This window comes from Triticum urartu, chromosome 4A (genome assembly GCF_056163025.1).
Source record: "Triticum urartu cultivar PI428250 chromosome 4A, HENAU_Tu73, whole genome shotgun sequence".
Lineage (NCBI taxonomy): Eukaryota > Viridiplantae > Streptophyta > Magnoliopsida > Poales > Poaceae > Triticum > Triticum urartu.
Genome location: NC_141876.1, coordinates 249105826 through 249127154, shown reverse-complemented (window position 1 = coordinate 249127154; position 21329 = coordinate 249105826). Strand labels below are relative to the sequence as shown.

Below are 21329 nucleotides of genomic sequence, written 5' to 3'. Positions count from 1 at the left end.
AGATGCGAGGAAGAGGGAGACCGGCTCAATGTTCCGCCGGTGCCCCGGCTCCAAATGTTTCCCTAATTAATTTGGGAAGGAGCGATTAGGGGAGTAGTAGTTTGGAAAGTTGGCCCAGAAATTTTAGTGTGTCTCTCAGCCGTGAGATCCAACTGGGATCGACGGCACACGGCTGGTCTAACGAATGCTTCCGATCAGACGTCTGGAGGCAAAAATGCTACACTTACGTCTGGAGGTAAGTGTTTCCCGGCTCGGAAGGCGCTTTCTTACAGCTGCTCTGCCCTCAGCTAAACCAGCGCACACCAAAAAGAAATGGAGGAGAAAAGAAAAATGGCGGGTTTGTTCCGGCACATCGCCGCCGCTCTCCTTTTCCTCGTCACGTCCGCTTCGACCGCCGGCGCTTCCACTTATTACGCCTCGGATCCCAACCTCGGATCCGCCCGCGTCATCTTCCAGGTCCTCCCCCATGATCTTGATTCCTGTTCCTGTTTCTGCTCTTACCGTCGTGAGATTCGCACCCAGGTGTTTCGCCTTGAACTCCTGCAAATTGAGCGGCCTATTCTAGCGTTTGGGGGAGGAAAAGTATCCCGGAATTAGTTTTTGTAGATTAAATCCTCTATATCTGTCGACGAATTTGCTTTTCTTTTTTTGAAACTTGTCGATCGATTTGTGAATCGTGAGTATCCATGAGGATCTTAGCTGGAATTTCCGAGCCGCTGCTGTAGTTCCACAAAGATTCGTTTTGGAATTGGTTTAGCAAGGGTGGTACGGCCAGAGTGTATTGGAGTTAAGAGTGAGAGGATTGCAAGATCCAGGAATCTAGGATTGGTGAGTGAGCTGCTGCATATCTCTCGTCAAAATTCTGATTTTCTCGGTTACTCCTATTGGCCGAATACACCTAACTACTCCCAACTGCTACTCCCTCCGTTCCAAAATAGATGACTCAACTTAGTACAAAGTTAGTATAAAGTTGGGTTATCTGTTTTGGAACGAAGGGAGTAGATGATACGGCTGTAATGGCAGAAACCGGATCAGATTTTTTCTATAAAGGGCGACTTTAGTATCTCAGAATGTAGCATCAAGCGATACAAAGCATTATGAGTAACACCCTGCCTCTGCATAATTAGGATGCACACAGCCAAATCCAGAAGTCTGACAATAATTCATTACATAAAACCGACAAATCAGCAACAGTGGAGTCCTATAGACCGATACTATGCCTATGTCGAAGGGGGTGGTGGATCGATCCGTAGGTTATGCTGCCACACATGTCGGGAAAAAACCTCCGTAAGCACCTGCTTCAATCGCACGCACACCGCCATGAACAGCGGTTGGTACTCCGGCCGTTGTAGCATAGACCACGTACATACGAGTGTGTACGTTGGAAAATAACCTGCAAAGGAGAAGCCTTTTTGTCATCAAAAACCAAATCATTTCTACATAGTCAAAGCGAATGAATTAAGGCATACGCTCCCACCCTTATTAGTGTTTTTAACCTATTTGTAATACCGTCCAACCAATGACCAAAAATATTGGCAACACTTGTGGGCGGATACAAATTTGATGCTATTTGGATGACCAACCACGTAGAACGCGCACTTGCATTGGAAAAATAGGTGTTTGATTGTCTCATCATGAGTACAAAAACAACACTTCTTACTCCCTAGCCAGTTGCGTCATGCGAGGTTGTCTTTAGTTAACACAATTCCCCTACAAAGATACCACATGAAGATTTTCACTTTTAGTGGAATCTTAGACTTCCAAATTTTCTTGTTATTACTCACTGGTACCTCAGAGTGCGTGAGTGCATGGTACGTAGAGTCTACTGTGAAAGAGGCTGATGTTGTAAGGTTCCAACGAAACACATCCCGTCCTTGTGTCAGGTTAATCGAGTCCAACCGGAATAAAAGATTATGCCATGACACAAGTCGGGGGCCAATCAAATCGTGCCTGAACGAAATATTCAGCAGGGAAGAACTGAGCACGTGCGCAATAGTATTATTCTTATCGTGAGCAATGTTATACAAGGTTGGATATTGTTCTCTGAGACTGGCATTGCCTAGTCAGATGTCTCCTATCGTGAGCAATGTTATACAAGGTTGGATATTGTTCTCTGAGACTGGCATTGCCTAGTCAGATGTCTTCTCAGAAACGAATCTCTGATCCGTCCTTTATCGCGAAAGACCCAAAGCGAAAGAGATGTTTCGTTGCCACCATTAGGCTAGCCCAGAAGTGTGAGTCGCAAAGTTTCCAATATGCCTGAGACACCGCCTTTTGGCCTAGATACTTGTTGCACAACATGGTTTGTCAAACACCATCCTTAGTAAGAAGTTTAAATAACCATTTACTGAGAAGGGCCTCATTCTTGACCTGCAGGTCATGAATTCCAAGGCCGCCTTGGTCTTTAGGCCTACAAACCACGCTCCATTTGGCAAGCTTGTATTTTTTCTTTTCACCGTCTCCTTGCCAAAAGAATCTGGATCTAAAATAGTCTAGTCTTTGCAGGACCCCTTTTGGGAGTTGGAAGAAAGAAAACATATAGAGAACCATATTTGTGAGGACGGAGTTAATCAAAACCAGCCGACCTCCAACTGAGAGCAATTTTCCTTTTCAACTGCTCAACCGTTTCTCTAGACGCTCCTCCACATGCTTCCACTTTGCAATGGTGAGACGCCGATAATGAACTGGTATTCCCAGATATTTTATCGAGAACTGGCTAAGTGCGCAACCAAATAGGTCAGCATAATCGGCCGCCGCCTCAATGGCTTCTCCAAAGCAGAACAATTCACTTCTATGTAAGTTAATTTTGAGGCCCGACATTTGCTCAAACATTGAAAACAAGAGTTTCAGATTTCGAGCTTTGTTCAGGTCATGTTCCATAAAAAGAATTGTGTCATCGTCATATTGCAAAATAGAGAGGCCACCATCCACAAGGTGTGGCACTACTCCCGCAATCTGTCCATCCTGCTTGGCGCGCTCAATCAGAATAGCCAACATGTCAGCAACAATGTTAAATAACATTGGGGATATGGGGTCACCTTGTCGTAGTCCTTTTTTTGTCTGAAAGTAATGACCTACATCATCATTGACTTCGATGGCCACACTACCGCCAGTTACCATTCCCTTCGCAACTACCATTCCCTTGTCCGTCCTCTCGGCCATAGCTGCCCTAGTTGATCGCGAGCTCCCCGCGGATCCAGCCATCGCGCCGATCACCATGATGGTCGCTGGCAGTCCCATCGAGGCATAGCCGCGTCGCGCCCCACTACGCCGACCTCTGCCCAATGGATCACAACCCCAAGATGCTCATTTGGAACGTGCCCGGCCTCAACGCACGCGCTCGCCGCACCGCCATTCGCTCGCTCGTTGTAGCCGGAAACGTGTCCATTGTCTGCCTCCCAGAAACGAAGATGGCTTTGATTTGCTCGTTGACTGTCCTTGAGACCCTTGGCTCGGAATTCGACGACTACGTGTACCTCCCCGCGCTTGGTACTCGTGGTGGAATCATGCTTGCCTGGAAGAGCCGTGAGGTGTCCATCACTGATGCTCTTTTCACGGCAAATGCCATCACAGCCCAGGTTTCCCACCCATCGAGCGCTCGCACACCCTGGTGGCTCACCGTGGTCTACGGCCCCCAACTGGACGCCGACAAGATTGCATTCTTGCAAGAGTTACACGACATTCGCGTGGATTGCCCTGGACCATGGATGGTCTGTGGCGATTTCAACCTCATATCCCAATGAAGACAAGAACAACGGCCACCTGAACCGCCGCATGATGGGGTGCTTCAGGCGCATCCTCGACGACCTCGCGCTCAAGGAGATCTATCTCAACGGGCGCCGATACACTTGGTCCAACGAGCAGTCGCCCCCGACCCTTGTCCACCTTGATCGCGTCCTATGCACTGCGGATTGGAGGAGCTCCACGGGGAGGGCCATCTTCGCTGCCTCGCCTCCGTCGTGTCTGACCACAGCCCTTTGCTACTCGATTGCTCCTTGATGCCACCAACCCATCGGCGATTCCACTTCGAGGAATTCTGGATCCGGTTGGATGGCTTCCAGGACGTCGTCGCAGCAGCCTGGCACTCCGTCCACGACCCCGACCCCTTCAGGCAGCTCATGCTTCGCATGAAGGCCACGGCGCGCAAGCTTACGAGCTGGAGCTCGAGGACGATTGGCAATGTATGGCTCAAACTTGCAATCTCTAGAGAACTCCTGCGGCTAGATACCGCGCAGGACCACCGTGCCCTGTCCCCGCACGAGGTTTGGCTGCGCCGACAAATCAAGGTGTCATACCTCGGCCTCGCCTCCCTCGAGCGCACCATTGCCCGACAACGTTCCCGCCTCGCAACCCTCAAGGACGGCGATGCCAACACATCGTTCTTTCATCGGCAGTGCACGTACCGGCGCCAAAAGAACAGGATTCATAGTACCCTCGTCGGCGAGGACGTAATCACCGACCCCTCGGAGATAGTCGCGTCGGCCTACGCTCACTTCGACGCGCTCCTGGGCTCGAAGGCGCCCTGAGACTGCGCCCTCGACCTCTCGGACCTCATCACCCCCGCCAACTTGGAGGACCTGGACGCCCCGTTCGACGCCGACGAGATCTGGCAGGCGGTCAAACGGCTCCCCGCGCGCGAAGCCCCTGGACCCGACGGCTTCACGGCTGAATTCTTACGCGCGTGCTGGCCCATTGTTCGGCAGGACTTTGTCGACGTCTTCAGCCAGCTCTACGCAATGCGAGGCCGCGGCTTTAGCTGCCTTAATCAGGCGCTGCTCACCCTGCTACCCAAGCGCGCAGACACCCACGCCCTCGGCGACTTCAGGCCCATTAGCCTCATCCAGTTGGTCGCCAAGATTTTGGCCGAAGTCCTGTCGCTGCGCCTCGCGCCCAAGCTCAACTCACTCGTCAGCACGAGCCAGAATGCCTTCATCCCCGGATGCAGCCTGCATGACAATTTCATCCTCGTCCCCCAGTCAGCCCGTCAGCCCGTCTGCTGCACCAGCTCGGCGCCCCACGCGTACTCCTGAAACTGTACCTGGCACACGCCTTCGACTCGGTCAGGTGGCCATTCCTGTTCATGCCCTTCGCCGATACGGCTTTGGCACCAGGTTCCTCGATTGTCTTGCCATCTTATTCTCTTCGGCAAGCACCAGGGTGCTCTTTAACGGAGAGCCAGGCCCAGCAATCTGGCACAGATGTGGGTTCCGCCAGGGCGACCCCCTATCTCCCCAGCTCTTCGTGCTCGCCATCGACACGCTAGGCCGTCTACTCCACCGTGCGACTGAGTTGGGCGTACTGCAGCGGCTTCACCCCCGACGCCCGATGTCATATGTTTCCCTCTATGCTGAGGACATGATCCTCTTCTGCCACCCCACCCTGAGCGATGTCACCGCCATCAAGAGCATCCTGCAGCTTTTTGGGCGCGCCTCCGGGCTCCAGGTCAACTTCACCAAGAGCACGGCCACCTTGATCCGTGCCAGCACGGATGAGGCCGCGCCTGTCGTCGACTTGCTTGGCTGCCCCATCGTCGAGCTGCCTGTCACCTACCTGGGCATCCCCTCACGCTGCGCCGACCTTTCGCTGCCCAGCTCCAGCCCGTTGTCGATAAAACCGCCCGCATGCTCCCATATTGAAACCATGCACCGCCTCATCCTCGCATGCCCCTTCGCCCGGCAGGCCTGGCACGAGACACTGAGTTGGCTAGGGATCCCGTGTACCCCGCCAGACAACAAGCCTTCGCTTCTGGACTGGTGGCAATCGGCGCGACACTCCGCCCCAACACCCATGCGCAAGGGCCTAGGTACCGTGACCCTCCTCGTCCCCTGGATGATATGGAAGCACCGCAACCACTGCGTCTTCAATGGAGCATGCCCATCCGTGAAGACCCTGCTAGCGAAGATCAAGGAAGAGGCCACCTTTGGGCAAACGCGGGCGCGCTAGGGCTCAGAGCCATTACCCCCCACACTTGGGATGTCCATTAATTCAGATTCTGTAACAGCCTCCTAGGAGGAATCTAACTACAACTCTCTCTTTACAATGAAATGAAACGCACGCTCTCATGCGTTTTCTCAAAAAAAATACTACTCGACTCATGTTCTTTCGGTGCATCTCGTGAACGGTCTCATGAAGGATTACTACACCATCAGTATATTCCTTCCTTGCATGAAGGCTGTTTGAGATGGTCGGACAACATGGTTAGCTATCGAGTTTAACATATTCGTAGCCACTTTGGTGAAAATCTTGAAGCTGACATTAAGAAGGCATATGGGTCTGAACTGCTAGATCCGTTCAACCTCCTTAATTTTCGGCAACAAAACAATCTCGCCAAAATTTAGCTTGAATAGGTCAAGTCGATCGGCATGAAGACACTTAAACAACTCCAAAAGGTTAAGTCTTGATGATATCCCAGAAATTATGATAGAATTCTGCGGGGGAACCATGCGGGCCTGGAGCTTTGTTGTGTTCCATTTGGAACACCGTCGCTCTCACCTCCTCTTTCGAGAAAGGTGCCCTGAGGATATCGTTCTCTTCCACCCGGTTAATCCTCAAATGTAGTATGCTAATCAATTTTCTTACTGACATCACCTACTTGTATTGCAATTGTACCTGCAGTTAAATCATGGTGACATTGAATTCGGCTTCTTTCCTCGTGTTGCACCTAAGACAGTTGAACACATTTTTAAACTTGTGCAGCTTGGATGCTATAATACAAATCACTTCTTCCGGGTATGAATAAATTTGATAACTTGCTGACACATTTTTTGTTTGTTTGTTATGGACTACTTTTTATCATATGCATGCACATCTGTTACTGGTTGCAGGTTGACAAGGGTTTTGTTGCGCAAGTTGCCGATGTCATGGGAGGTAGAAAAGCCCCTATGAATAAAGAGCAGGAACAACAGGCAGAGAAATCAATTGTTGGTGAATTTAGTACTGTCAAGCATGTCAGAGGAATTCTCTCAATGGGAAGGTACTCCCTGTCTGAAGTTTCGGCAGAAACCTGTCTTATCAAACCATCTGGTTCTGGCCTAAACCATAACATCATGTACTAGCATCTTTCTGTATGCATTGGTTCAGATGGTTCTCCATAGTTCCTTTTGTTGTCCCGTACAACTCCAGATGAATGCAATGTATATCCTTATTCAGAGTGGATATTGTACATGCAAGGGTGGGTGCTTGAGTCTAGGGTTTAGCTAATTATTTATCTTTTAAAAATTCTGAAAAACATTCATAGATTCATTCGTAAATATGATCAGGTATGCCCTGCAAAAAAAAGAAGCTGCTTTGTATCTACAATTACATTTTATCAGCTTATGATATTTACTTATTCTTCCCCTCTGCAAGGTATTCTGACCCAGACAGTGCCTCCTCTTCCTTTTCTATCCTCCTTGGTGATGCTCCCCACCTTGATGGCCAGGTATTTAGCATTTTTTGAAACGACTCATATTCAATGTCAGTTAAGTAACTGAATGGAGATTGATGCCTAATGATTTTCAGTATGCTGTATTTGGGAGGGTGACTAAGGGTGACGATACATTAAGAAAACTAGAGCGCCTGCCAACCCATAAAGAAGGCATTTTTGTAATGGTATGTATCTGGCAATGCCAGTCCTATGTGTGGGCAATCTGTTCCATCTTATTTACCTCTCGAGTGCACATGTTAAATATTTGAATTCTTCCACATGCTAAATTGCACCATAATTATTTATTTATTCCATTTTCAGCCAATTGAGCGCATTGAGATTCTGTCGACATACTATTATGGTAACAACTGAAAGTTCCTTGTTTCTTCCCCCTTTTATTTTTATTTTCTGTATCTTGAACATTATTACCACAAACAAAATACGCTAGCATATATGCAAAGCAAAACAATGATAGTCAGAGTGTTACACTGCATGCCCTTTAGATGGTTAAACAATTTACTAATGAAATACATGTGATGTTTACATATTGAGTTGATCTTCTCTATCGTTGGAAGTAGTTTTTTTTCTCTAGTAGTTTTTTTTGAAAGGAATATCATGTATTCCACTTAAACTCGATGCACCATGTCGGTGATCACCAGACCAGAAACAAAGTCTGGGGCATTGGAAGCCCACACAGAAAGAGGTGTCGCAGCACCCATAGCAAACTGCGCCAAAGCGTGCGCAACCTTATTACAGTCTCGAAGACAGAACATAAACTCATAAAATTCAAAAGATGCATGGCACCTGCTTCTGGTCTCCCTAAAGAGGACGCCGAGTTCAGCAGCATCGTACTCCCGCCCCTTGAGCGGAGTGATCATTGTCAAACAGTCTGATTAAAAGTAAATCCTTTGTGCTCCCAGATCAGCTGCACCTTCGATTGCCTAAATACAAGCGATCACCTCAGCCTGAAAGGCAGAGCAAACATGCACCATCTTGCCAGCTGCAGCCGCCAGGAACGTCCCTTGCTCATCCCGCGCCACGAACCCCCAGGCCCCTGACTCTGAATCAGCATGGAAAGCTGCGTCCATGTTGAATTTTATAAGGCCCGCTTCAGGAGGGGTCCAAGTATGCTGAACTAAGACTGGAGCTGTCGCAGCGGGTTGTGTTTTGAGACTCTGGAAATCTGTCAGGTGCTTAGTAATGAAGGCGCTCACTTCGGCTGCCGATCGCTGCTTTTCGCCCGCGTACGTTTTGTTTCTCGTCGTCCACCAGTCCCAGAGAAGGACCGGCACAGACAGCTTCTTTTTGGTCGGAAGGGAGCATATACTCCTCATCATTTCATTTGCCTCAGTGCACTCACAAAGTGCTATCCGGACATCTTCCAAGTACTGTTCCCTCCACACAGCCTTCACCTTCTTGCAATTCAAAAAAAGATGCCCCCCGTCCTCGTCTAGTCTCAAGCACATGGGGCATCTAGTGTCCAGATCGATGTGCTTTCTCTTGATATTCATCAATGTTGGAAGGCTATTGTGAGTCAGTCTCCATAAAAACATCCGGACTTTGCCTGGAAGGTCAATCTGCCACAATTGTTTCCAAGTTCTGCAGTTGCACCGCTTGTCCACGGGAAGGACTAGCATCCTGGTAGCTTCACGCTTCTCTCAGGCTAACACCAAGCCGGTACGCAGACTTAACCGAAAACGAGCCCTTCTTGTCAAAATGCCAAGATATTGAATCTTCCATGTCCGATTTCAGCGGGATGGCCAGAATTACTCTCGCATCATCGTGTGTGAACAGCTCCTTCACTAGCTCCTCGTCCCAAGACTCAGTAACCGGGTTAATAAGCTCGTGCACCTTCGAAACAATGGCTAGTCCCTGATGTGCAATAGGTCTCCTAGTCGACCCCCTCGGGAGCCAGGGATCAGTCCAAGCGTTCACCTGCGTGCCGTCACCGATTCGCCACACAATGCCCTCCTTGAGAAGATCACGGCCTCGTAAGATACTCCGCCAGGTATAGGACATGCCCTTTTGTTCAGTTGCTTCGAGGATAGAACAGTCCGGATGGTATTTTGCTTTGAGCACGACAGCACAGAGAAACTCAGGATTTTGTATCAATCTCCAACTTTGGCGCGCAAGCATGGCCATATTAAAGATGTGCAGATCACGAAAACCAAGACCCCCATCCTTTTTTGCCTTCATCAGTCTTTCCCAGCCTAACCAATGGCACTTATGTTTACCTCCTTGCTGGCTCCACCAGTAACGACAGATCATAGAATTGATTTCCTCACACAGACTCTTCGTATCGAAACACGGTATCGCATATGTTGGTATGGCTAGAGCCACTGCCTTTATCAAGGTTTCCTTCCCCACCTTTGACAACAATCTTTCAATCCAGCCTTGAATCTTCCTCCAGATACTCTCCTTTATGTACTCAAAATCCTTACTCTTCGCAGCTCCAAGATGCACCGGAAGACCGAGATAGCGCTCGTTTTGAGATTCTGAGGGAATGTCAAGGACCTGGAGCACTTGATGTTTGTATTGCTGGCTAGTTTTCTTGCTGAAAAAAGCAGACGACTTGTCTCTATTTATCTTCTGCCCAGATTGATCCTCATACAGAGCCAAGATTTGCTGTAGTCGGGACACGCTAGCAGCAGAAGCCTTCATGACGATCAACGAGTCATCCGCGAAGAAAAGGTGGTTTATCCTTGGTGCTCCTGTGCAGATCTGAACTCCTTCAATGGAATGGTCAAGTTCGGCTTGCTGCAACATGATTGAGAAAGCTTCCGCACATATAATAAATAAGTATGGCGAGAGGGGATCGCCCTGCCGCAAGCCTCTTTGGGGATAGAAGGCCTCAGTAACTTTGCTATTATATCTCACACGGTAAGAAACAGACCGGACACACTTCATAATCAAACTCGCCCAAACCGGAGCAAACCCCATGGAGAGCATCATCCTTTCAAGAAAGTTCCACTCAACCCGGTCGTATGCCTTGCTAATGTCGAGCTTCACCGCAACGAGGCCTTGCCTACCCCCCCTTCTTCTTATGCATCAAGTGTGTGATCTCATATGCAAGCAGCACATTATCCGTAATCATACGACCCGGAACAAAGGCCGACTGTGTAGGAGAGATCAAATCCGGGAGAATTACCTTAAGGCGATTAGCCAACACCTTGGAAATAAGCTTATAAATGACATTGCAAAGACTGATCGGTCGGTATTGCGTGAGGTACTCCGGATTCTTTACCTTGGGGATCAACACAATCGTTGTTTCATTCCACCCCTTGGGGATCACACCCCCATTCAGCACCTTAAACACCTCCTCCTGGATCTTGGGACCCACCATATGCCAAAACTTCTTGTAGAAAACTGCTGGCATTCCGTCCGGACCCGGTGCCTTCAAATTGCCAATTGCATCATGGGCTCTCTTTATTTCCTCCCCAGAAAACGGTTTGGTCGACAACTCGTTCATCGCCGGAGTGACCAAGGATGGAACATGTTCGAGGATGTCGTTGTTCGGGGAACCTGCAGAAGATATGAACAAACTTTTGTAGTAGTTTGTAATATAAGTCCCTATCTCTTCCTCTCCCTCCACTACACCTCCATCCTCCCTCTTCAACCTCTTAATCAGATTAATTCTCCTCCTCTCCGACGCTTGTGCATGGAAGAACTTAGTGTTACGGTCCCCCTTGGTAAGCCAGTTTACATGAGCTCTCTGCTGCCAATAAATGTTATACTGGTCCTCAAGCCGACTCAGTTTGTACCGAAGGAGTTGTTCCCTTGAAATCTGCTCTGATTAATGCCCCCCCTCCCCCTCCTACATCTTTCCAGCTCCCTCCTGACCCCCTTAATCCTATGCTTCAGCTCCCCTAGAACTTCCCTATCCCACTTCACAAGGCTGCTGCTCACCCTTCGAAGCGCCTCCCCCACCGAGACTCCCCCCTCCCAAAAAGCTGTGTTCCACGCCTCTTCCACTACCTGCTCACAGCCCTCCTCCTGCAGCCAGCGGCCCTCAAAACGGAAGCACCTCAGTCCGCTACCTCCCCCCATCACCAGGCTCTGCTCCCGAAGTTTAGCTATGACCGGGTGATGATCGGAGTGTCTTGGATCTCCATTGATTATTTTGTGCAGCGTGAACATGCACCTCAAGCTTACATTACCAACCGCACGGTCCAATCTCTCTCGTGTATAACCCCTAGCGTCATGCCAGTTGTTCCTCCAGGTGAAAGGATCACCTACAAAACCCAAATCCTCCAGCTCACACTCTTCTAAGCATTTCCCAAAAGCCTCCATGCAGCCCTGGGCCCGAGCCGGCCCACCTTCCTTCTCTCCCGTGAAGAGGATCTCGTTGAACTCTCCTAGGCACAACCACGGCATATTTGCTTGGCCGTGCAACGTTCGGAGCATTCTCCAAGTCTTCTCTTTTTCGCCTGCCTTTGATTCACCATACACTCCCGTTAACCTCCATGTACTGCCATTCTCCTCAACTACATCAGCATCTATATGGTACCTCCTCTTCCACCTCAGTTGCACCTCTACTCCCCTCCTCCGGAACATCGCCAAACCCCCACTCCGCCCAACACAATCCACCGCAACCATGTTCGCCAAGTTCAAACGCCATCTCAAGCAATCAATCTCCTTCAATTTTGTTTCTGGAAGGAAAAGAATGTCGGGCTCTTCAACCCTCTGGAGTTCCAGAAGGCTACGAACTGCCGGCGGGTTCCCAAGCCCCCGGCAGTTCCAGGCTACAACTTTCATTGGTGCTCGCAGGGCTGTTCCGACAGCCCCGCTTCATTGGGAATTGCGTTACCCATCTCCGTCCTGCTCTTCTTAGCTTCAGCCCCCTCCCCAACGTCACACAACATATCATCTCCACCTCTCTTCTTTCCCAAAGTTACACCAATGGACGTGTTATCTCCTATCTTTCCCTTTCGGTGTAGTCTATGGTATTTGGACCCTCCCTTATTCATACACTTGCCACTCCCCGGAGCAGTTGTATCTTCCTCTACTGGTGGCCCATCTGTTATCAACACCACCTTCTTCTCAGCAGCATCCTTCACTGTCCCCTCCGTCGGTACTGTACCAATATCCCCCCCCCCCCCCCCCCCCTGATATGTCCATAACATCCTCCTTGTGTTGTTGTCCAGCTCCTGCATCATCATAGGTGAGTTGCCTCCTGCTCCCATTGATTTTTCCTGTAGTATCTTCACCTTTATTCTCCTTGTGTGCTGGCACGTTCTCACTTTGCTTTTTCAAATGGCTTGTGACCTCATCATCCCGGGACTCCTTTCCTGCTAACCCATGCCCTGCCTTTGGGTTATCCTTTCTCCAAGAGCCACTATCACTGCCGGACTGTCCCCTGGAGTTACCAAAGCTTAGGCTCCTACCACTTCCATTGCTACGCCCAGGAAGGTTACTTCGTCCTTTACTCCAACCACCCCTACTCGCCTCACTTGTAGGCCGTGGAATAAAGGCCTTCAGCCATGGACCAAATTGCTTCGCCTTGCCCTTCTTCAACCTTATGGAACAATCCTTTTCTACGTGATCAAGCCGACCACAAATGTAACAGAAATCCGGCAGGAACTTGTATTCAAAGCGACGCCACTTCTCTTCCTCCTTTCTTTTTTCCGCTTCAGTTAGGTTCTTCATACCCTTGTCATTCTCATCATCATCATCGAGCACAAAGCCCCTCATAATGGGATTTGATATGTCCATGCGAACCTTGATCCTCAAGTATTTCCCCACTGCCATACCATCTGATCCAGCATCAACCTCCAGAGCTTCACCTATGATATCTCCAATGGCCAGGCCAGCATCACGGCACATCATCCCAAGTGGCGGATCAAAGACTAACCCAGACCGGGATCTTTTTGAATTCATATTCTTTAACACTTTTACTTGGATCAAAGTCCTCCAGAACCAAAAGGGACTTCCCAAACATCCAGGGGCCCTCCTCTAACGCCTTCCTCTTGCCTGATTGCTGGCGTAATGTAAACATGAAAATGTTACCAGGTGTTCCAAGACTTGCTTTCCAGATCTGACAGCTTCAACCTCCCCATCAGGCCCTCCATGCGATCCATCCCCGACAAGTGGTGGAGGCAAGGACGGCGATGGGTGACTGTCGGGCGTGGACCGGGGGGGGGGGGACCAGTGCTCAGGGAGCTTGATGGGGGAGGCGGTGCAGAAACCAGGACAGCAGAAGGGAAACACCCCGGGGTCACCTGAGGGAACACCGCTGTAACCCGCGGGAGCTGCTGAGAGGACGGAAGGGAGGGGGGGGGGGCGCACGGAATCAGGACGGCGGGCTCCCCTCGGGTCGCCAAACAAATCCCCAGGGAAAGACCTAACCGTTACCCCCCGGGACGGACTTTTTTTTTTTCTCTAGTAGTTGAATAGATGTCAATATGAAGGTTCTATAGCTAATCCTATCATGTATATACCTAAGAGAGTGATCCCCATTAATTCTAATTATCTCAACTTGCATGTTTCAACATAATCAAAATTGTTGTGGCCGATAGATTTACTAGCTTGATCCACTAGCATCTGTCTGATCTACGCATGAGAATCCTCTACCATGAAACATGCATAAGTGCATTCTAAGTAGGTTTTAAATCACATTGCATTTAATTGTGACATGCACAACTTTTCATGTTAATATTTTTTGTTTATGCCGAAATCTATCACATTGTTTGAATCGTAAGGACTGAGTTAGTATTCTACAGAGTATTTAGAAACTATATATCCAATTCCATGGCAACACGAGGGGTATCATCTAGTTAAGTAGAATTTTAGACCCCTACCCCAGTGGCGTAGCCAGCCCGATTTGTCAGGGTGGTCCGGTAATAGAAATATTTACACAAGTTTTGTTTTATTTTAAACGAAATGTTTTTTACTACACTATACATAAGCTATGGGGGAATTCCAGGGTGGTCCATGGACCACCCTGGCCACCCCCTAGCTACGCCACTGCCCTACCCGTCTACATTTTTAATTCTAGAGTGATTGCTGATGAAGCAACACTAACCTGTCAAAATATTAGGTGTTAAAAGGTTTGACCTATGCCTAGTAAAGTAATAGTAATGAAATATTAATCTGTATGATACACAAAAGTATAATTTTGAATTTCTGATCTAAAGAAAAAGTATATGCATGATTTCCCTGCTACCTAGCTGTTATGTATCGGAATACATGCCCCTACCATGGCAGCTACCAATTATGGCAAGAGGTTCCCAACCGCTATCTTAGATAGTCTATCCTTTAAATAAAGAAGAAGAAGATATCCTTTAGCTTGCGAAAGCCAATTAGGGATAAGATCTGTGACCTCTTAGATTGGATTGTTAGGCCTCTGCCTAAAGAGGACCCTCCATGAGGAATAATGCAAGCTAGAATTTGAAAAATAACTCTTCTATCTTTGCTTCCAGGGCTGAGAGCTTCTCCCTAGCCCTAGTACGAAATCTATTCAGCACTTTAGCTATGACATGTGTATTTTCATGTATCAGAACCTGCTGTAAACTTTGATCCAGAATGTAAGTACTACCATGCTGAAGATAACTTGAAGGTGTTTGGAGAGAATAATTGGAGAGAAAGATTGATTGTTCTTGCTTCCTAATCTGAGATACAATACATCCTTATATATGGGATGTTTTGCCCTTGACCTTTTTTCGAGAAAACGCAAATGGCCTTTGCGTTTCATTGCATTGGAAAGATAGGGAATTTACATCCTCCTAGGAGGCAGGTTTACACAGTTGCCAGATGATCAGTGGACATCCCATGATGATGGCAAAACGACCCTGAGCCCTTGAGCCCCGGCCTTTGCCCAACATCGGGCCTCGTCCTTGATCCGGTCGACAAGCTCATTGAGCGAAGGGCTCACATGGTCACAAACGCACGCGTTCCTATGTTTCCAGATCATCCACGGCACCAAAAGCGCCACGGATTTCAGCGCCTTGCGAAGCGCTGGCGGTGTGGAGTCCTTCGTGGGTGTGCTGGCAGACTTAGCAGTCGCCGGCAGTGGCCTCGCGCGTGGGAGGAGGGGAGAAGCACGCTGGGATCTCGATCAACCAGGGCAGCGATGGCCTTGAGCACAGACAGTGGAATCGGCGCCGCGAACATGTCGTCGTATGCTTTCATCTCAATGGGCGAGATCTTCTGGTTGGTGCCCACAATCCCAAGTGTGCGCAGAATCTGCACATGGGCCCTCCGTTCTGCCGTCGGTGGCGCCGCTGCAGGCGTGGCAGCAGCCGCCGCGGAACGGCCTCGTCGTGGGGCGAAGTTGAGGGGCCGACGTGGCCGCTTCCCAGGTGTCGGCAGCGACGCACTGATGTGCTTCATGGCCGCGGCCAGAAACTCGCCAAGCGTCCATGCCTGCTGCGAAGTAGCATGGCAGCGCGATCGCCGCATAGTGATTGGTGGCGAGGCAAACCGACCAGACGCAGGCGAACGGGGGCCGGCGACAGGCGGGCGGCGATCAGGGGTGGGCGCGAGCACAGAGTGGCCATGAGGCCGCTGTAGGATGGAGATTGGGCTCTGGGCAGTGGGCATCGGTGATCTGGTGACTGGGGGCCCAACAGCGGCCACTGGGGGCGTCGGCGCAGGAGTTGCGGTCTCGGCTGTTGGCGGCCCAGCCTCATTTGGCCCATCGACAGTTGTGGGAGGAGGGGGGGGGGCAACTTCAGAGGGGGGCGCGGGCGCCGGCACGATGGCAATGGAGGCGGCAACGAGGGCGTCTCTTCCCGCCGAAATCGCCGTGGTGTGATCGTGGGGCTGCGGTGACTGTTCAGCGGAGATTACTGGGCCCGCCCGGGCGGCAGGAGCGGGTGAGATGCCACTTTGCCCCGACAAGGCGGCAGGCGATCCTGGCTCTCCTGAGCCAACTGGCGCCACAGGCTGCGAGTCTGGGACCTGGCTCAAAAGGGCAAGGTCCCGACACGGCGTCGGATCAGCAGCGGCAGGGGTGGGCCGGCGGGATCGTCCTCGGGATCATGGGGAGAGCCGGTGTTTGAAATTCCGGGGCTCTCCTGCGCACCCGCGACCAGTGGGAGTTCGCCAGCTGGCCTCGACACAACTGTCGTGGCGTCGTCAGCGGGCTCGACAGACGCGTGCGTCAGGCCTGCCTCCAAAGCCTGCCCTTGCGGGGCCCTTCTTTTTCCTCCTTTTCCTCTTTTGGCTCGGTGACGAGAATTAGCAGGGCCCGACTGACCCAGCCATGACAACATGCCATCCCGCGTCAGCAAGGCGGGTGGCACCGCCGCCGCCGTTGGCCGGCCGAGGCCAGGAGGTCGCCATGCTCGTCCCGTCGGCTCGCCCTGAGCGGTCGCCGGCGTGCCAGGTGAACGCGTCCATGGCCATGCCGTCGGCCCGGCCGTCCGGCGCAGTGTTAGACCGCCTACGCTTCCGGCCACGGCGTCACGCCCGACCAGGTCCGGAGCCCTGGCCCTGGCCATGCCCATTACCGGCGCCATCGCGGCCGGGGTCGTCGTTGTTGGCCTGGGCACCGGGAGTGGGCGCCCCAAGCGGAGCCGCACGTACGAGCGCAATGGAGATGGGGTACGTGAGTATCCTGACCATCGGCGCCTCCGAGGGCACACGAGACGGCAGGAGCTCGACGATCTCCAGAATGGCGGCACGGCGGACGTCGGCGGGGTTGTGCACACGGCCGGAAAGCCGAAAGATGGCCAGGTTCTCGCGAGAGCGCGTGCGGGGGTGTAACCTCTCGATCCAGCAGCTCTCCCCAAGAACATGCTCGGCGGTGGAAAGATGCCAGGCTTGGGCGGGAATGTCACGGAGCTCGAGCTCGACGCGGTATTCGAACACGCCGGCGCCGGCATGCGCGAGCTTGCACCATGGCCGAAGCGACAGCGCGAAGCGTGGCGAGCTGATGAAATGCTTGCCATTGAGCTGGCGCATGGTGTCCAGGGAGGAGAAGAGGATGAGGAAGTCTTCGGGGTGATGCTCGTGGACGGTGAAATCGCCTTCGGAGAGCTCGAGGGAGCGGTAGAGCAGCTCGGCCACCTCGGTCGTGGTCACCTGCGGCCTGTTGCCGGTGATGGAAGCCACCATTGCGCGGCCAAGGACCCGCTCGGCCTCCTCCATCTCCGTGGATTGCACCATGATGACACGCACGGGTATGTCGGGCCGCGGCGGGGGAGCCTGGACCAGCTGGGGAAGCGCAGGCGGCGCCGGGGGGCTGGGAGTGCGGCGGCGCGCTGTGGGCGCCGGTGGCGGGCCGTCCCTGCCTGGGGCGACACGGGGAGGCCGCGCGTCGCCGTGGCGTCGGCTGTCACAGTCGCGGGATTCGTGGCCAGAGGCGAGGCAGCGCCTGCACCGGACGTCGTTGGTGCAGTCCCTCACCCGGTGGCGGTGGTCGAGGCAGCGAAAACACAGCCCGGCAACCTCCTCCGGCGATGGGCTGCGGCGGCGGGGAGGTGAGGAGCTGGGGGTGCCGTCCTGGCGCGGACGGCGGTGTCGGTTCCTGCGTCGCGGCTGCTGGAACCCATCAGCGTCGAGCACAGCCCCGCCAGAGACGCGGTGGACTTCCGAGCGGGGTCCAAGCCGTTGCCTGGCAGGCACGCGGGCAACTAGCGCGACGCGGCCAGGGGCCTCAGGTACCGGCGACGTAGCAGGCGCCGGCGGGGTGAGGGCGACGTCCCTGTACGAGCGCGCCGAGGACTCGCTCTCCGAGCTGAGCCAGCGGTCACCGGAGGACACGCGCTCGCCGGAGAGGGTCGCCCGGCGGTCAACAGGGGCAGTGCCAGGTGATTCCATGGCAGGGGGGCGGGGGAGGCGGGCGGCCGGCGGGGGCGTCGGCGGCAGGCAGCGGGGGCTTGGAGGGGCTAGAGGGTGGGAGCGGAGCTAGGTGAGAGCGGAGCCATCTCAAGCAATCTCCAATCTTGCCCTTGCCCTTTACCTAATGCAACTAGAATTCTAATCATCCTAATGCAACCAGAATGATTAGAACTTCCCTAATCCGAGCTGGCTGTTACCAAATCTGCTAGCTGATTCTCTCTCTGACTTGGACTCCTAGCCATCCCCAATTCTCTGGTACCAGCTTTTCTCTCCTTTGCGGACATAATGCCAGCATTGCTGCTGCCTATACTGATCGCTTTTCCTAACCAGAGTCCACAATAGAACCTGCCATTTCTTTCTCTTGCTTCAGAGGTAATACAGGGTTATCCCACTGCTGACTAGATCGCCATATTTGAGTACTAAAACTTTAGGTCAGCAAGGTCGTAATAAAATTGACATGTTCCATGGTGCACTATTTTTCTCTGTTTGCCTCTAGTATTCTGTCTGTACGTCCATAGTTGAGTGACAATTCATTACTGTAAGTTGTCTTTTGGTATTCTCTTTTGTGGGCTAGCTTTATGTCACAGATATTTGTTCATTTAAATCCTGAAGGTGCACAGTTCAGCCTCAATTGATTTTGACTTGCATGCAGATATTGATGTAGAGAGCTGTGAGGCAGAGAAGTCTATTCTTAAGAGGAGACTTTCTGAATCAGCATCAGAAGTTGAGAGATGGGTGAGGATCTCACTTGAGAAATATAAAAATGTATTCTCCTTGCACATGTTCATAGTGGTCAACTAACGTCATTTCTATTTTTGTAGAGACGAAAATGCTTCGCATGATCCAGCGATTGAGTGCCTTTTTTTTTCCTTTCGGCCTCACTGAGAAGACATGTGTTTCAAAAGGACATCCATATTACCTCTTCCAGGATTTAGAGTGCATGTGCATTCCAAGGAGAGGGGTCAGACTTGTACTATGTCCAAATGCGTTGTACCATGTAATTTTTCCATGAGTTTGATGTTACTAGGTCTGCACGTTTAGCATTGTTTCTCTATGGTGACCAAAATTTTGTCTTGTACCTATTTGGCATGCTTAGCACATGCAGAACGTGAAGCATTGGGAAGGTCCTAATGCAATCCAATCGACCGATAGTCTAATGGAAAAAAAAATCAATATTACACATGTATGCTTTCCCTGCTCGTAGCTACTCCACGTTGTACTGTTTGCTACAGGACGATGACACTGTGCACTAGAGAGATGACAGTGATTGGCACGAGAGGTAGACGGTGTGTTACATGACAGGATTGCATTTATGCATAAGCTACCATTGCTTTGGTACATAGTGTTACATCTCCAACGGCGTCCCTCAATTGCCCGCAGACATCTGGATCACGATGTTGGTATCATTTTTGCCATTCAACATGGTGCCGTATGCGTTTGTGATACATTTCAAACGTATTTATAATTGTTAAATAATATTATGTTATTATTTTTATATAGTTTTTATAAAAAATATGTTATTTCTGTGGACTACTTATTAATTTAGTGCCTAATGTCAGTTTGTTTTCTGCTTGCATTTGGTTTCGTGGAAAATCAATATCTACGGAGGTCAAATACGTTGCTGATTGAACATGATTCTTTTTGGACAACAAGAAACACTAGAACATTTGGGAGACGTCCGGAGGGGCCACCAGCCAGCCACAAGGTGTCACATCCTCTGGTATGTTAAAAATTTCACACGGAACTAAAAAATTTCTAGGAATTTCCCATGATTGCCTAGGATTGTTTGAAAATGACTTGATTGCTTTATTGTTTGCGTAGACGGATGAAAATCTAAATGCCACTAGTTGAAACCCTAGCTAGCCTTGGTAGGAACCCAAGCCATTTTGAAAATATTATGTGGCCAAAAGCATTTTCAATAAGTCCCAAGTAATATTCAAAGCCAAATTATTTTTTCCCAAAAGAATTGAGTTGGATTCGTTTTGAAATCAATTTAAATTAGAAGGGAATTATTCAAAAATGAATTTGCATTTTATTTGGCAGGAAATCAAATTTCATAAGTCCAAATAATAATCTTGACCCTCTGCAAATTTTCTAAAAAGGATTTGAAACAAATTTGGTTCTGAAACCAAATTCAAGTTCAAAGAGGAAATATAAGTGCAGGAATTACATGCACATTTTGTCCAAACAAAATGTTCAAACATTTCTTAATATTCCATTTGGAATTTAGAAAACATTCTTTGTTCAAAGAAAATTCAAATTCAGATTCATTTGAAAAGATAGACAAAACAGAAAAACAGAAAACTAAAATAGGAAATAAAAAGAAAAAGAAAGGAAAACGTTTAAAATAAACCGGATGAAAACTACCGAACACAAACCTCCTCGAGCGATCGACACGCGTCCCTCGCTGGCCCCACGCGCCGCTTTACCATCTGCCTTATCCCACGCAAACGCCCACAGCCACGCATTTTACTGCCCCATCGTCATCTTCCTCGCGACTCTCGCGATCCCCTCGTGCAAATCCCTCTCTCTACTGATGCCCACTGCCATGGCCCATGGCCGCACTCTGCTGCTGCCCGCTGCCATAGCCGCACGCTCTCCTGCTGCACTACCATAGCCGCGCACCCCCTTCTCTTCCACAACGGATTAGTTGTTGCTGCAAGCGGCACCACGGCGCTGCAGCGAATTGCCAGAAGCTTCGACGCCGACCACCGCCTGCCATGACCGCCGGAGCTGCTGCCATGATGGGTAGCATCTGCGCATGGCGTCGGACCTGTGATTTGAGCATCGCGCATGGCCTCCTTGAGCTGCAATGGAGCGGCGCTGCGATGGTGACCGCAACGAGTGGACGAGGGGACGCTGCAACTCCGGGGATGTTGCCTTCAAGCTGTTCGGGAGCACCGCCGGTGTTGCAGTGGAGCAACCCTGGGCCGCCGGAAGCATGGCCGGCGCTGCAATGGAGCTTCACTGAAGTTGTAATGAAGCTTCACCGGAGCCGTCGATGCTGCGTTGAAAATCTGCCGGAGCTGCATTGGAGCTTCGCGAGGGCCGTCCGTGCTGCGTTGGAGCTCTGCCGGAGTTGCATTGGAGCTTCGCCGGATGCCGGCGGTGCAGCGTTGGAGCTTCGCAGGACGCCGGTGGT

General features: G+C 50.8%; 1 protein-coding gene across 2 annotated transcripts; it reads left to right on the top strand.

Annotated features, from left to right (window-relative positions):
- The first annotated feature begins 225 nt into the window (after positions 1–225).
- Positions 226–19380, top strand: LOC125543748 (Cyclophilin-like peptidyl-prolyl cis-trans isomerase family protein). 2 transcript variants are annotated; one of them, XM_048707212.2, is made up of 8 exons: positions 226–456; positions 6697–6729; positions 6825–6973; positions 7348–7420; positions 7501–7590; positions 7727–7766; positions 18840–18922; positions 19009–19380. In XM_048707212.2, the coding sequence occupies exons 1-8, from the start codon at positions 313–315 to the stop codon at positions 19027–19029; spliced, it is 633 nt and encodes a 210-aa protein (XP_048563169.1). In that variant the 5' UTR covers positions 226–312; the 3' UTR covers positions 19030–19380. The 2 variants fall into 2 exon arrangements, with proteins under 2 accessions (XP_048563169.1, XP_048563168.1); XM_048707211.2 differs by having other exon boundaries at positions 230–456; positions 6616–6729.
- The last annotated feature ends 1949 nt before the right edge of the window (positions 19381–21329 follow it).